This window comes from Anser brachyrhynchus (assembly GCF_964034855.1).
Source record: "Anser brachyrhynchus genome assembly, chromosome: 4".
Lineage (NCBI taxonomy): Eukaryota > Metazoa > Chordata > Aves > Anseriformes > Anatidae > Anser > Anser brachyrhynchus.
In genome coordinates, this window is record NC_137698.1 from 69756377 (window position 1) to 69771390 (window position 15014).

Genomic DNA, 15014 nt, shown 5'->3' on the forward strand with positions numbered 1-15014 from the left:
TTCTGGAGTGTCAGCAGACTCTAAATTATATTCTTCCTTTACTAATTCAAGTTTATTTTAACCCTCCTTCCTCCAGTCCTACCTTTTGCTTATAACCAGAGAGTCAGACCAGCACTCTTTAGTTCTACTTCTGCTTCGGTTCCAGCTGAGACCAGTCACAATCCCTAATTATTTGGTGGCCTTGAACTGCTTCCCAGAAAGATTATAACTCTTAAAATGGGAAGGTGTCCCTGAAACCTATCTTTAGCTCAGACACCAGACATTTTCTTCACCTTGCTCCTGGAGCTGAAGGAAAGAAACCACAGTTCTCTGCCATTCCCACCTGCACCTACCAGATGGGTGTCCTGTAGAGGCAGGAACGTGTTGTGCATGGGGTGAGACATCTGGGGAGAGAAAGACGGGAGGAGAATGGAGGAAGATGCTGCGACATGGCAGCTTTGCCAGGCCCCAGAGGTGCCTACCAGCCCCAACCTGAACGGGTCCTGCTGGGAATGGCAAGCCTTTGCTGAGAGGTTATCCTCAGGGGATCAACAGGATTCAACAGAAACATAAAATTAGTGGATCAATATCTGTTAGAGGATTAAAAAAATATACATATTGGAGCTGCTTCACAGGTCAGGTTTGACTCAGTTCACTGTTAACAGTACCAATTCCACTTAGACAGTGAAATTTCCCTCTGAAGGCTCCAGTAGCTGTTAAAAAATGCCTTGGATCCTAAATTCATCTTAGACTAAGCTCCTAAGACATGTACTTTTGAGGGGAGTTACACACATGGAAATGATGACGCAGTAAGGATAGACAAGATCATGGAGAATTGGCTACTGCAGTGAAGCTCCTGTGGGAGCTCTCCAGGTAAGGGCAGAAGTGTCCCCATGGGGAATGAACGCAGGGTAAAGAGTAGACTGTAATTTCACTCCTTAGTTTACCTTACCTTGTACTAATTTCCTTTCAAAAGTAGTCCTTGTTGCGTAAAAACACATGCCGTGTTAGACCACGTTGTTGAACAAGTCAAAAGAAGCACTAGGTTCTTCTATGGAACCTTGGATTAAGGAACCAAAAATCTCTGAAAAATAAAAGGTGTACGTTTACAGTATATATGCTTTACTAATATGTTCCATTCAATTATTATTATGAAAAAGGAAATGATCGACACCTAAGACACTTTTCACTTGTTTCCTATATTGTTCTTCATTCTCAAAAGTGACTCAGTCAAACAATCTTTACACCCACACATCCGCATTAAAAAAAAAAAGAAAGAAAGAAAAAAAAGAAAAAGCACAAGCCCAGATTTGACCTGCTGGTCTCACTTTTATTATTTGTAGTAAGACGTTTTTTTATTTTTGGACTGTGGCTTTTAAACGAGACTAAAAATAGCAGCCACCTCCAGAGCACCGTTTGCGTAGGGGGAATGTTTTGTACACAAAACTATCCGCCTTCCTCTCTCGTCTCAGTCACTCCTCCTACACCTCTCCTCTGAGACAATTTTCTGTGAAGCTCAGTGAGGCATATAAAGCAGGAGCCCAGTTCTTGGTTAGTAGCGTTCATAAGAGGAAGTTCAGTCAAGCATGCTAGCTTTTGACTACTCGTTTCGCGTTGCAAATAACAGGACGGTACTTTACCAGTTAGGTCCAACCCTGGAAATAGGCATGCAACCAAGCAACTTATTAATTTCAGTAATATAACCTAAATCAAAGGAACTATACATACGGTTATATGAGAATGCCCTGACTGGATCAGATGAATTTTCCAAGGTCTCTAGCACTGCTCAGTGTTAAATACTTGAGGAAGGTGCAACAAACCATCCAATGGAAAATTAAAAAATAACCTGCCCGTAATTGAGATTTCCATTGCTAGGTACTTCTTCGGTGCCCTGAAGTATTGGCTTATCTTTGAAAAACAACTATCCTGCCTGCCACTGCATTTGTTTTCAGCATTTTGGCTCCTGCTACACCACTGGCCTCAGTGCAATCTCAAGGCAGGTACAAGCACATGAACTTCAGGGCACATCATCGCGACGATTTGGCAAGTCACCTGCTTGTGCTATTTGGCCATGCACAACATGCCGATGACTAATCATTTCCATTGCCTGATTTATAACTCTTGTATTCTTTACAGATTGGTGAAACTACAAAGAGCACTCCAGTTGAAACCGTCCTCTTGACTGTGGCACTGTATTTTCCCTCCGTATTTTATACACCCCAGAATTTAGGTAACCTTTCTGGCTGGTGCCCCCTACGGAGGCAGCATTTTCCATGGTCAACCCAAGGTTACACCTGGGGGTGATTAGTAAGTGATGGCAATAACTGTAGGAACTAATGGGGTAAAGAAATAGGTTAAATTATTTCTTTCCCTGTGAAAACCTGAACGTTTCTTTGACCATTGTGTAGCCCACATCTCAACTAGCATGGTTACTAAAGATCCCAGGCAATCAGTTTGAGCTGTGCTGAGCACAGTATCACTGAGAGAGACACCAGCAGGACCTTGTGTACTTCATCACCTCCCAACACACCTGAAATGGGTGCTCTGCTGTGCCCTGCATCCATGGGGATGTATCTCCTGTTGGCTAGAGCCACCGGCTGAGCACCTCACAAGGGTTCTCCTTGAACGGAGAAACCCATGTTAGCTTTCTGACCCACCAGAGTTCAGGTAAGGGTCTATTTCTGAAAGAACTCATGGCTTCTAGTCAGATACCACTCACTAGCAGTAGGAAAGGAGTTTTTTTTCCAGTCTCTTTGGTTACGTGTGAGATATGATTCAAGGGAAGCTCACAGCAGAATAGCAAGGACCGAACTCTTGAGGGGACAAAAAGTAAAAAATGAAACCTTCTGCCATCTGGGTATTCTGGGTGATGGCTAAGCCTTGCGCAGCTCTGTGTCCTCATGCTTCCTGATGTGCAAAAAGAGCTCAGTTCCTCAGGAACAGCAACACAGCAATACAAACACATTGATTTATCTAGCTGAGCCTTGAAGAAGTATTATTGATTGTAACTGCTCAAAATGAATAAATAAAATCTTCTATAAATATGTGGCTCTGCATTATACTTCTTAGTTCAAGACGCTGATTTCAGTTCAGCCACATATCTAGATAAGCAGTTGCTCTGGCAAGAACCACAATTAAGATAAGACTAAGGCTTAAGCTTTGGGTTGACAAGGGGTATGATGTAGGGTTAAGGACAGATGCAGAGGCTTCACTAAGGTAATGTTGGGTCTTGTGCCAGAGTGACATCCCTATTTAATTTTAGGTCTTTATCTTATAGAAATTTTGATGCTAAAAATAACTCTAAGATTTTTGTTGGGAAAACGTTCCGGCCCAGAGGGGCTGACAAAGGTCCGTACTAGAGTGAGAAGGAGCCCTTGCTACATTTAGGGCTTGCACCATGAGAAACATGAACCCAACACTGATGCTAGTCCTTCCTTAATTTCCGCACAGTGAGCCATTTCAGCTTCATCAAAACCAAAGAGCCCGCAACCATGACCAAATCTTGTAACCCTTGTCAGATCCAGAAGTAAATAACGCTTGCCTGTGCCCACTTCCATCACCTAAATCTTAAATCCAGCTCTCTTCAAGCAGGCCCTGCCACCCCAGCCATTCCCAGCCCCAGTCCTGGTTCAGCCTGTCAGTTTGGGCGGCAAATTTAACACCAGGACATGCTTTAGTTCCATCCCAAATCATAACCATCCTCCTGATCCAAAATGCAACTGAAGTCTTACTAAATTCAGTCTTACTGACTCCTGCCAGCCCCAGATCCCAAAGGTAAGCAGGGCTGATGTAACAGGCTGCACGGTGTATGAAAGGCATTGATAGGCTAGTTTAGGATTGGCGTTAAAATTACAGTTTAGGGCAGCAGAGACCAAGGACTTTGGTTCTCCAGCAGAAGTCTGACTGGCAACAACCTGGGACACATCATTAACTTCAGATCTGGGGCTGGCACGGCTCATTAGATGCCAATAGGCTGAAGACTTGTATAACCCCTGGAGTACCTCTTCCAGAATCAGGCAATGAGCCCAGAAGTCATAACCATGTATGTTCCTGGCCATGAACGTTAAAGGCCTCTTTGTGGTATTTGATATATACTCATATGAATAAACTCCATGGCGAGACAACCTAGGAATAAAATCTAATAGATATTTTTTTCTTTTCTTTGTAATAATTATGATATTACTCTTCAAATGACATAGAAAAATAAAAAGGTTATGAAGTCAAGAACTCAAGAGCTGGGTAACTTTAATGAAAACTAATTCATTAAATTCATTAAGTGCATGCATGCAAATGCACTGCAATTCAGCCCTTAGTCGCATGACAACAGACTGTTTTCATTTGTGTTATTGAACACGTAGGGTGGATATTTCTCCCTGGTGTAAGAAGAGCTATACAATGTCTGGGTAGTTAATAATGGTATAATTAGTAGGTACTTACCTATTAGATGCTGAAGAAATTGTAAAACATTTAGTGAATGGGGAAATAATTTCAGAAAGGAGAAACAAAAGCATTCCGATTAAAGAAAACAGAGATTTTGAACATGCAGAACACTGTGCTAACTTACATTTAAAAAGTCTCAAGTCATTAATCCACAAAATGATGGTCATGAGATACATAATATGACCTGCATTCACAAAAGTGTTGCAAAGACGATTCATTTTAATTGGTGAATTCAGATAAATTCAGATATCTTGGCTACAGAAGCAAAGAAGTGGCTGCAAAGAAAGGCATCATTCTGCAGCTGGGGAAGGACTAAGTTGGATATATTAAAATGTTTGCAAGAGGAATACAGAAAGAAATAGTAACAAAATACACACACAACTTATGGGGGAAAACAGCACATGAACATAGAATTAAAAAAATGCCTAGGTGCCCTCGTGTGGATAGTTTGGTATCTTCCAAATATATATAAAAATAAATAAATGAAACAACCAGCAAACCACCATAACCACCAAAAAAAAATCCAGACATAAGAATGTTCCAGAAGATGTCTGACAACTAGATTTTTTTTTAAGTTAGCAACCAGTCATTTCAGTTCAATGAGAAAAAAAATCAAAATTAAAAATAAAGCATTGAGACTATCAATGTGCTTAAAATAAGAAAGGCTTCTTTTCCTAAGCTGAATTTGGACCTGAACGGGGACCTAACAGAAATAAACTAGTGCACATTTTGGCACCACAGCGACATTAGCACCTTTGCTGATGAAATTCTTCAGTACCCAGCACTTGTGAGCTGGGTTTGACTCTTGTAGCCTGCTGTTCCGAGTCAATAAGCTCATGAAATCACTTTTGGTCCTGACCCTTTCCAAAGTAATTTTCTTTGCCGAAAGATCAAACAGGCACTGTAGTCATTCGCAGGAGCGTGCTTCATTGGTAATGCCTATGAGGACAAGACCAGAAGTTACGAGGTCTGATTTAAATGGGATTTAACTTCTCGGCTTCCTTGTGAGAGCAATAATACGTTCATTGTGCCTCCCCTGGAAAGTGGTTGTTATAAGGAGTAATTAATGTGTGCCATATAATCCTTCTAATACTGAGAAAATTGCTTAATAAAACTGAATTCCTGAGGGGTTTATGACCATGACTTGCTCACTTGGGACTTTCATTAAATAATAACAAAAAGCTACAGAGAACAGGAGATATTAAGCCAGGCTTCAAAGGACAGCATTTGCAAATCGCAGCATTGAGCATGAATGGCTATGCCAAAAAATGTAGGGAGTGACAGCTTTCCAGAAACAGGTGGAGCAGTGGCGAGAACAGTAGGAACTTTTGGTTCCTATGTATTATAAAGCAAAATGAGCTAATAATGCCATAAATATTAAATATCAGTTAGAAAAAAAAATATTACATTCTCAGTTACTGTGATGAAATATCTTCTAGACATAGACAGCTTTTTCATCCTTCCAATCTACTTCAAGGATGAGAGTTGCATACAGTCTGTGGAAAATTCCTGCTCCTCTATAAATCTCACAGAGACAGCTCCATAGCCTCAAACCTAAAATATTCGTTCAATTCTGCCATGCCAGAGTATTCCAAAGCAAAAAGCAGCACAAATTTAGCACAGGGGAAATTTGTTAAATTTCATCCTTCTCTGGATTAAGCAGAGCTGCTTTAGTCCCTATCTATGAAGTCAGGTATTATTATTCTAGATACTGTACAAAAATAATGGTTCCTGTGTCAGTTTCACATACAAGTGTGACATGAAACACGGCAGAAGGATAAAGAGAGGAAATACAAGAAAATCATTAGGCAGTTGGTGCAAAAGCTTATCCTGCCAGTGTCCTGACTGTGTTGTGTTCCTTGGGGGAGGCAGCACAGCAGAGGAATGTTAATGACAAGTCGCAGGAAGATGCTGATGTATCTCGGTAAGCAATTACAAGATGCACGAAGAGTAGACTAGACAAAAGCCACTGAAAAATCTAATGAGAAGGCAAAGGAGGCACATCACAGGTCAGCTGAAAGCAAATTCATACGTACATATGCAGTGTTGCTATTACACCTTGGTTTAAATGAGACCAACGCCAGCTAGAATAGTAGGGAAAAGAAAAGTGAGTCCAAAGGTAATATGCTGTAAATTTACTAGCTGTACTTGAGGTTTGCAACCTGTTTATCCCATAAAGTAAAGCACAGCATTTCCTGGGGACTCAGAAAAGACTAGAAATGCACTTCTGCAGTCACATCAGGAGACTGGTAGAAGAGAGAAGGCTTTTATAGGCCATTCTGTCCTAGGGAACTAGTGCCATGCGAACATCAAAGAAACTGTTTTCTATCCTATTTCCCTATCCTGCTTTTAAACTAAATGTTACGGAAGATTGCTGCATATTAGTTATGCTTCTCAGGACTAATAAGAGACTAATTATGCAAACATACAACATTACCAGAGTGATTACAGCTAAATTATAAGCAAAGCCTACTTTATTAACCAGCGTGACTCAGAACAATTCCAGCGTCTCTTGTGCCGTCAGAGCACTTTATGAAGTCCAGCCGCCACGTGCCCTGAACCCTGTCCATGATCTGATAAATCCTCTCAGACCTGAGGTGCCTGTGCCACCACATCCACAGGAACTCATTCTCACAACAGTCTGCTTATAGGAGAAGATAGGTGCAAAGGGGCACGGAGATAGTTAGCAGCACTCCATGAACTTGTTACCCTTCTGGCTCGGGAATTTCCTGGGCTCACACCTGCGATGGCATTTACTTTCAGTGCCTTATATAGGAGGAGATGACGCACCAGCCAGCGGATTGACTCACAGCCACAATGACTCAATAAAAGGTCAGCCTTATCCCATGTACAGGCAACGTTAAGGCTTCATCCCACCAATAATGAAGTCAACAACAGAAGTCCCATGGACTTCAAAGTGGCAGGGAAGGAGCTTTTACTCTAGGCCATTTAGCAACATGGCATGAGATAGCCGAACAACTGCCCCGCTACCGAAAGGCAGCACTGCTGTGCTCGTGAATATCACAGGCTGCACACAATGTGGTTTTACTGCAGGCTTATAGCTGTTGATATTTTGGCCACTGAGCAACATGCAGCAGGACATAACAGTATGTCACAGTATGTCCAAAGGGCCCTGGGATTCTGCAGGAGGAGATATAAAGAGCCAAAGCAATTAAAAAAATAAAATAAACATTCATATCTACTGACTTTATTCCATATAATAGCACATTAAAATAAAGGAAATAGAAGGTTTAGAAAGAAAATTGTGTAACATTAAGGGTTTTTTTGTTTGTTTCATTTTTTGCTGCTGTTTTTGTTTTTTAATTATTTTTCAGCTGCTTTTACCTCCTCCTGCTGCTTGTGTAACATATTTCGTGAACCTACGTGCAGGTGACACTTCCATCCCTCCAGCCCAAGTGACTTATCACCTCCACGACGAGACATCTGCGCTGCTCACGTCCAGCTGCTGGGAGCGACATCACGCATTAAACCACAACTGAGATAAAAGGCAGCGCTGCCGCCTGGGGGAAGAAGGGGGGCTGCACTCCCAGCCCCACAAACCAGGCATTTGGGGCTCTTTCCAGACCCCAGGCATTCCCCCAACGAAGCAGAGCCGGAGCTGCCCCTGCCCACGGAGGAGCAGGGCTGTCCGCGGGGCAGCGGCTCCCCCTGCTGCTGGCACAGGGCATGGCCCCGGGCCCCTCTGCAACGCCTCCCCCTACTTTCCTTCTTCTCATTTAGGGCATAAAATTAATAATTATAATTTATTATATAAATTAGATAATTACCCCAAGTCCTGCGCCATCCCACCCGGCGCCTGGAGCTGGGGGCCGACGGGTGCCCTGCTCAGCCCAGCTCTGCTTGCAGGGTGCTCCCCAGGAAAGGGGGACCACTGCTCAGAGAAGCTACCACCTAGCAGAGGAACTAATTAAAACCTTACTGGTGTTTGTTGAACCAATAAATAGTAAATTGATCACCGGTTAACAACCATAGACCGGTGAGTGATAATTAGGTTAGGTTAAGGACCGGAGGGAACGGCATGGAGCTGGGACAGGGGAGGGTCAGGCTGGGTGTTAGGGAAAGGTTCTGCACCCAGAGGTGGTCGGGCACTGGGACAGGCTCCCCAGGGCAGTGGTCACAGCACTGAGCTGCCAGAGTTCAAGAAGCAAGAGGACAATGCTATCAGAAACTGGGTTGAATTTTTGGGTGGCCCTATGTGGAGCCAGGAGTTGGGCTCGATGACTCTTGTGGGTCCCTTCCAACTCAGGATACTCTGTGCTTCAATGAAATAATTAGATTAAATCCCCTCAGCTGGGTATGCCTCCACTCGGGTAAAAGCTTTCTGACAAGGGGAATCCATTTTCTTCTCCCAGAGTCTGCAAGAAGAGACCAAGTCTTGCTTTACCCAGCCAGCTCCTGTATTCCCAAGCCACCTTTCCTTCCAGTTTTTCTTCATCATTATCGCTTTCAGAGAATGCAAATGCTTTGCTCCTTTTTGAAAAGGTGTGCACGACAATCCCTGCTGGGATCAGGGGGGTACGTGTGCGTGAGTATCTGAGAGGGATGAGATAGGGGGAACAAGCAGGCCCGAGAAGGATCGTCTCTGTTTCTGAGGAAATCAATCCTTGATGCAGGGAATCAAACTGCTACCAAATCCATGTGCTATCTTCCCTCTGCACTCCAGGTGTTGTCTTTCTCTTCTCTTTGATTCTCACCCCAGCCTCAGAGGGGTTGGCCTTAGCTCCCAGTCTCTTCCTCCAGCCCCTGGCAGCGCAATGACTCGGTTTGGTTTTCAGTTCCTTCCAATAAATACGCACACTGTGAAATTCGGTGAATAGCTTCCACACAAGCTCTGGCAGGAAAACCAAAGATGTGTTCTGACTTCTATCATTTCATTAGTATTAAAAACAAAAGGAGATGAAACAGCAGGATCAGGACCTCTTGCCTGGGAAATTGTTAACAGTTACCATAAGAAAGGAATTCCTAGGAAAAAATAATTTTAGAGGCCAAAAGGAAGTTGCACAACTGTCAGTGGTGAAAGCGGCAGTTCTCCTAACACAGCAATAGGCTGGAGACCTGACCTGAGTAATAACATCTCATCAAGATGTGTCTGAAAGCCTTGTTATCACAGCCCCTGGTAAGCGGTCAAGCCCTGTGGGCTGCAGACAGCTGACCTGCGTAATTACTAGGAAAGCTGTCACAGTGGTGTGGGTTTTTTGGTGTTGGTTTGTTGGGTTTTTCTTGGTCAAAGTGCTCAAAAGTCCTTAAAAAGGCTTACCAGCCCTGCAAAAGAAGGTAATTATTATTTTCTCTACTTGATGTACCAGAAAAATGAGATCTAGAAAACTTAACTGACATATGCAAAACGTTCCACGTTTTAATTAAGAGATCAGAGCTCCTACCTTCGGGTAGCTGCTCATCAAGCTGCTGCATGGCTTTATGTTCTTACGTTATGTAAATTGGATTATTTTAAAGAAAGTTTAAAATGAGGCTCGACTCCTGAATTATCCTCCTGGTTCTGCCACTGGTCTATTTAGCAAAATGCAAATGAAATATGTAAAATCAAGCCACACCTGTTTCACTCATGATAGCCTTTACCTGATTAAAGGATACTATGAAGCTTCCTGAGCTCCTGTGATGAAAAATACCAGGAACTATCACTGCTATTATATATACATTTACATTTATCCAGAAGTATGAACGTCAAGAATTGGGAAGTTTACTCAGGAGTGACTAAAGCAGAAGGAAATGGACAAGGGACTTTACAGAGTTTCTCACTCTGTCGGGATATGTAAAGTCTGAAAGTCGCATTTCTGATTTGGCCTGAAAGCAGCCTACTCCGTGCATCTACTGCACTGCAAGATTTGAAGCAATAGGACAGAACACACTGTTCTAGGCGCTGCCAGAGATTTGGTTACTGCATACAGTGGGAAAGATTATTCCCACTCACGCTGCTCTAAATTCACATGATGTTGTGGATTTTCTGTTCCTTTTTGTTCAAAAAACATAAAGTACATAACACATGGGCTACTCTAATACATGACTTTCTTCTACATGACGGAGATAAATGGCTGCCCTTTTGTAATTTGTTCTCTCATCTTTAATAGAAGGACAAGATGAATTTTGAACCAACATATTCAAGGCAGCTGTGAGATAAACTTCTGTCAGATGGTTATAATTCAGAATGCGTGATCCAAAGGTCAACAGCCTCCTGACGGATGGAAATTATGTACTAGCCAGTCCCCCCATCATCCCTCCCCCTTTTTTTTTTCTGATCTACTATGTAATTAATCAGGCTGATGCAGTCTATTAGCACCTGTACACGTTATTTTTGATGCAGTGAAAGACATACAGCACATACTTCTCATGGCCTAGAGCTCCAGCACATCGGTGCATGGAGGGCTCGTGCATCCTGTGACCTGAGCCCACCTACAGAAGCTCCAGGCTCCTCACACATCCTGCAAATGCAGGTGGGATTTGTGAAAGAAAAAGCCTCCTTCGGGCAGCCCTAGGAAAAGTCTTGCATCACCAGAGACGAGGTAATGCTTGCTGTGACTTGTATGACCAGGATAAGCACAGCATGTTCTTTTTTTTTTTGGAAAGCCAACGTGCAGAGCCACATTAGCAATGCTGGTACGAGTCCCAGGATTTTACAGCATTAGCAAACGATTACTGTGGAAGTAAGCATTGGCTAATACTGGCCTCACGTATGTTTGTGAACTTTTGAACTTTTTGCACCAGTCAATGACCAAGGCAAGAGTAAAGAGCCGCTGTGTCCTACGAAATGAACGTCGTAACTGCAAGGATTGCGGTGACAACACTTACATCCACAGCTGGGCTGGGAAGCTCTGTACTGATGGTTATGACTCACGAGGAACTGAATTTTTTTTTTGCTATGAGTTAGCTTAATGACAACGTAAAAGCAAATATTCTGGAGATTAAGTGAGGCAACAAAAAGATCTGTGCTCTCAAATGGGAGTCTTTGGCTGTGACATGCAAACCAAGGAGGAATTCAAAGTTCTGCAGACAAGTGGCTTTTCACAGAATACAACATAAAACATATATATGTATATTTTTTTTGCCTTGTTTCCTGCAACGTAGATAATGTGTAATGAAAATGTAAGAACTGGGGGCCTTTCAGTACCAGTGAGCAGATGGAGATTTCCTACCAAGAAGTGCCTCTAAACATAGTTGCATTTCCCCTTGTTCGAGGTCAAAAGACGTGATCAGCTTTTGAAGTGGCACACGCACTGGTGGGACAGAAACTCCTGGTGTTGCAGGCCCTACAGCCGCCAAAAAAATGGGCTCTGCACCATTTTAGCAGGTCATCAGTGTAGTATCATAGCAGATCATCGTTCCCAGAAACAATAATACAGACTTATGAGTAACTGAGTATCTTATCCCGAGGGCTCCATTGCTGAGAAGTGAGATCTTTGCCCATGCAAGAGCAGGGACTGTGCGCCTCTCTTGGAGAGAATGTGACACAGATGTATGGGGAGTGCAAATGTCAGAGCGTACATGCAACTTAAGGTCAGAAGCTAGGCATGTTGCAGGAAAATGTAATGAAAATTAGACTATTCCATGATCACACAAAATAAAACCTGCAAAAGTAATAATAAATAAATAAAATCATCTTGCTGCAGAGAAGCTCAAACCAATCAGCTGTGGGCTGAGCACTGGAGAGCGTTCTCCAGACTCTACATCCCGCATTTTTGGTACAAGGCAGGCTGAAGTACGGGCATAAGCTGCACATACGCTGTGGTTAGAGCTAAAGTTTCCATCCTGGGTGATCGCATGCACGTGTAGCCACACCGTGAATCTGCATACATTGTTGCTCAAGAGAGAATACGGTGTACTGATATAAACCCCTTTGTGGTAGTTAGTACAGTGCAAACAGAACAATGATTTAAACCTTGTCAGTGATTAAAACCCATATCAGCGCAGTGATGTAAGTTCGGGGTTGTGATTCATACTGACTCACGTACTCTGAGCCCACTATCAGCCCCGAAGCTAATGCAGGTACAGTGGTACAAAAGTACCTAAACTGGTGGTAAAGGTGCTAAAATTTATTGCAGAAATTCAAATTAACACTGTAGCAGCAAAACACATTTTTTGGCCTCATTTTGTGCATATTGGTGTTATGGTGCTCTGGTAAAGCTGTACTTGTGAAGCATTCCTAGGGGAAGGGTTGGGGTTCGTGGGGATTTCAAACACAGCTGATCTCAGCTATCAGCTCCTCTGCATCAGCCATCACAAAGACAGGTACATCACATTTTAAGAGAGCTTTAGGAACCCATTTGCAGCAGTGAAGCCATTATTTTGTTATTATTTGTTATTATTTCAGCAAGAATATTCTAAATATTTAGCCATTCCCGCAGTGGCTGTAATCTAAGCAAAACAAGAGATAACCATCCCTTCTAATCAGCCAGTAAATTAATGACACCAGTGGAAAAGCTTATTACAAAAGCTTCTGGGACATAAACAGTAAAGCAGCTCAGCAAGTGAGCAGTGTGTTTACCCGCTGCTTTTCACTTTCCCGTGGTTTTTCCCCCGCAGCAGCGGGGCCTCCAGGCCTCGCACGCCTCCTGTCCTTGCTCGGCCTGTCACTAGAGGGCAACGAAGGCTTCAGGAGGCTCATGCTAAAACCCTGCCTTGTTTAGAAACCCTTTTTTTTTTTTCCTCATTCAGTGCGAGTTAGCCGGAACAGTGAAGTGAATACAGGCATCGCCTCTAAATCCTTGTGTTGTGAAATGGCCTCAGTCAGACACTTGCTGCAGAAAGCTGTGGGAACGCTGCTGCTCCCTCCCTCCCTCCTTCCCACCTGTGCTCTTTGTGTATATAGATCTAAAATTGTGTTTGGTGCTGCTTTCAGCCCCAGGTGCATGTCTCAGCCCTCCCCAGCACCTCTCGCACCGCTGGGGCAGTGCCGGGGCACGGCGGCTGAGCCCCGGCCATGGTTTGTGCGATTCGGAGGGGCAAGGCCCATCCCTCTGGTGGAGAGGCCTTTGCTGCTCCTGCCCGGCCAGCAGCTCCACGCGGATAAGAGAAAGGACGGGGCCGTTCGTGTGTAGCTTTCTGTGCAGGAGGGGAGGGAGAGGGACAGGGTGGGAGCTCACCAAGCAGCATCTGGCTCCGGTGTCTCATGGCCTCCAGTCCCGTGGCCTATGGCGTCCCATGGCTCCACTTGAGGCAATCGGCCTCCCTGCCCGGGCCCCGTCAGTGGCATTTCTTTCTTCTTCGTATTTCTTTTTCGTATTGCAGGCAGGTCTCAGGAGAGCATGGGCCCCTGGCAAAGAGAAGGAAAGAAAAAATTATCGGCTATTTATCAAATAAGATAATCTTTTTAACAAGATTAGAAGCTTGTAAATATTGGTTTTACCATTTTTTTTCTGTGTGGATTTTCACATTTTCTGTTTTTGTGAATACTATATTCATTATTTTCCCCCCAAAATCATACCGTACAGTAAGAATTGGAAAAGAATAGGATCAGAGTACTTAAATGGGGCTTATAAAAAAGATGGAGAGTGACTTTTTGCTCAATCGATAATGACAGGACAAGGGGGAATGGTTTAAAACTAAAAGAGGGGAGGTTTAGATTAGAGGTTGTGAGGAAATTCTTCACTCAGAGAGCGGTGAGGCACCAGAACAGGCTGCCCAGAGAAGCTGTGGGTGCCCCATCCCTGGAGGTGCTCAAGGCCAGGCTGGACGAGGCCCTGGGCAGCCTGATCTAGTGGGTGGTGTCCCTGCCCATGGCAGGGGGGTTGGAACAGGATGATCTTTGAAGTCCCTTCCAACCTGAGCCATTCTTTGATTCTATAACTACTGTGTTATATATATGTATATTTACATGTACACGATCAGGCACATATTTACACGATGACTTCAGAGTGCTTCTGGCTCACAAGCGTGGCATTTTTTCCCCAGCAACCTTCTCCACAAGTCTGTGAAAAGAACGGACCAACACATGGTTAATCTACAGCCCTCTGCGGATATCAATTTCACATACAGGCAGTTGAAGTAAAATAAATAAATAAAAATCTAGAAAACATTTTCTGTAAAAGTACATTTAATGCTGAATAGTGGTGGTTTAGCTTTATCCAATTTAAAATCCTCCTAAGCTTTTATTTGGCCTTTCCTTTACTGAGGGTTAACTGAAATTTATTTGGCCTCTCCTTTGCTGAGGGTTAACTGAAATATAATTTCATATGAATAAAAATATCAGCACAAATGCCAAGGCCTTATAATCTTGCAAAAAAACTTTACTTATAGAAAATATTAACGTTATGATTCTCAGTAGCACAAAATGATTTTGAATGGGCCACTATTAAACAAATTTAAGCCTGTCTGTAATTTCATGATTCATGTTCTGGGGATTTATTTGACAGGCAAGATCCCAGCTGAGCCATAAAGAGGAAAATTCTTGAAAACAACTTTTTTTCCCAGCAAAGATAATGATTAGATCAGTTCTTTCCATTAATTATTACTATTTTACTCTAGGGCAAAGTCTTGAAGAGGGGTCACACACCTAATTTCCGTTGTGCTCCAAGACCTTACAAGGTAAGAGTCCGCTGATAAAATACGCAAAACGGTGAAGA

The 15014-nt window shown here is 43.2% G+C and overlaps 1 protein-coding gene across 1 annotated transcript in view; it reads left to right on the forward strand.

The window, feature by feature from the left end:
- LOC308194548 (uncharacterized protein) overlaps positions 1–8191 on the forward strand; it is a 70579-nt gene extending 62388 nt beyond the window's left edge. Inside the window, exon 3 of the mRNA XM_080590616.1 lies at positions 7755–8191. Coding sequence (XP_080446742.1) covers positions 7755–7919 — 165 coding nt within the window. The 3' untranslated portion in view covers positions 7920–8191. The remainder of the gene's footprint in view (positions 1–7754) is intronic.
- The last annotated feature ends 6823 nt before the right edge of the window (positions 8192–15014 follow it).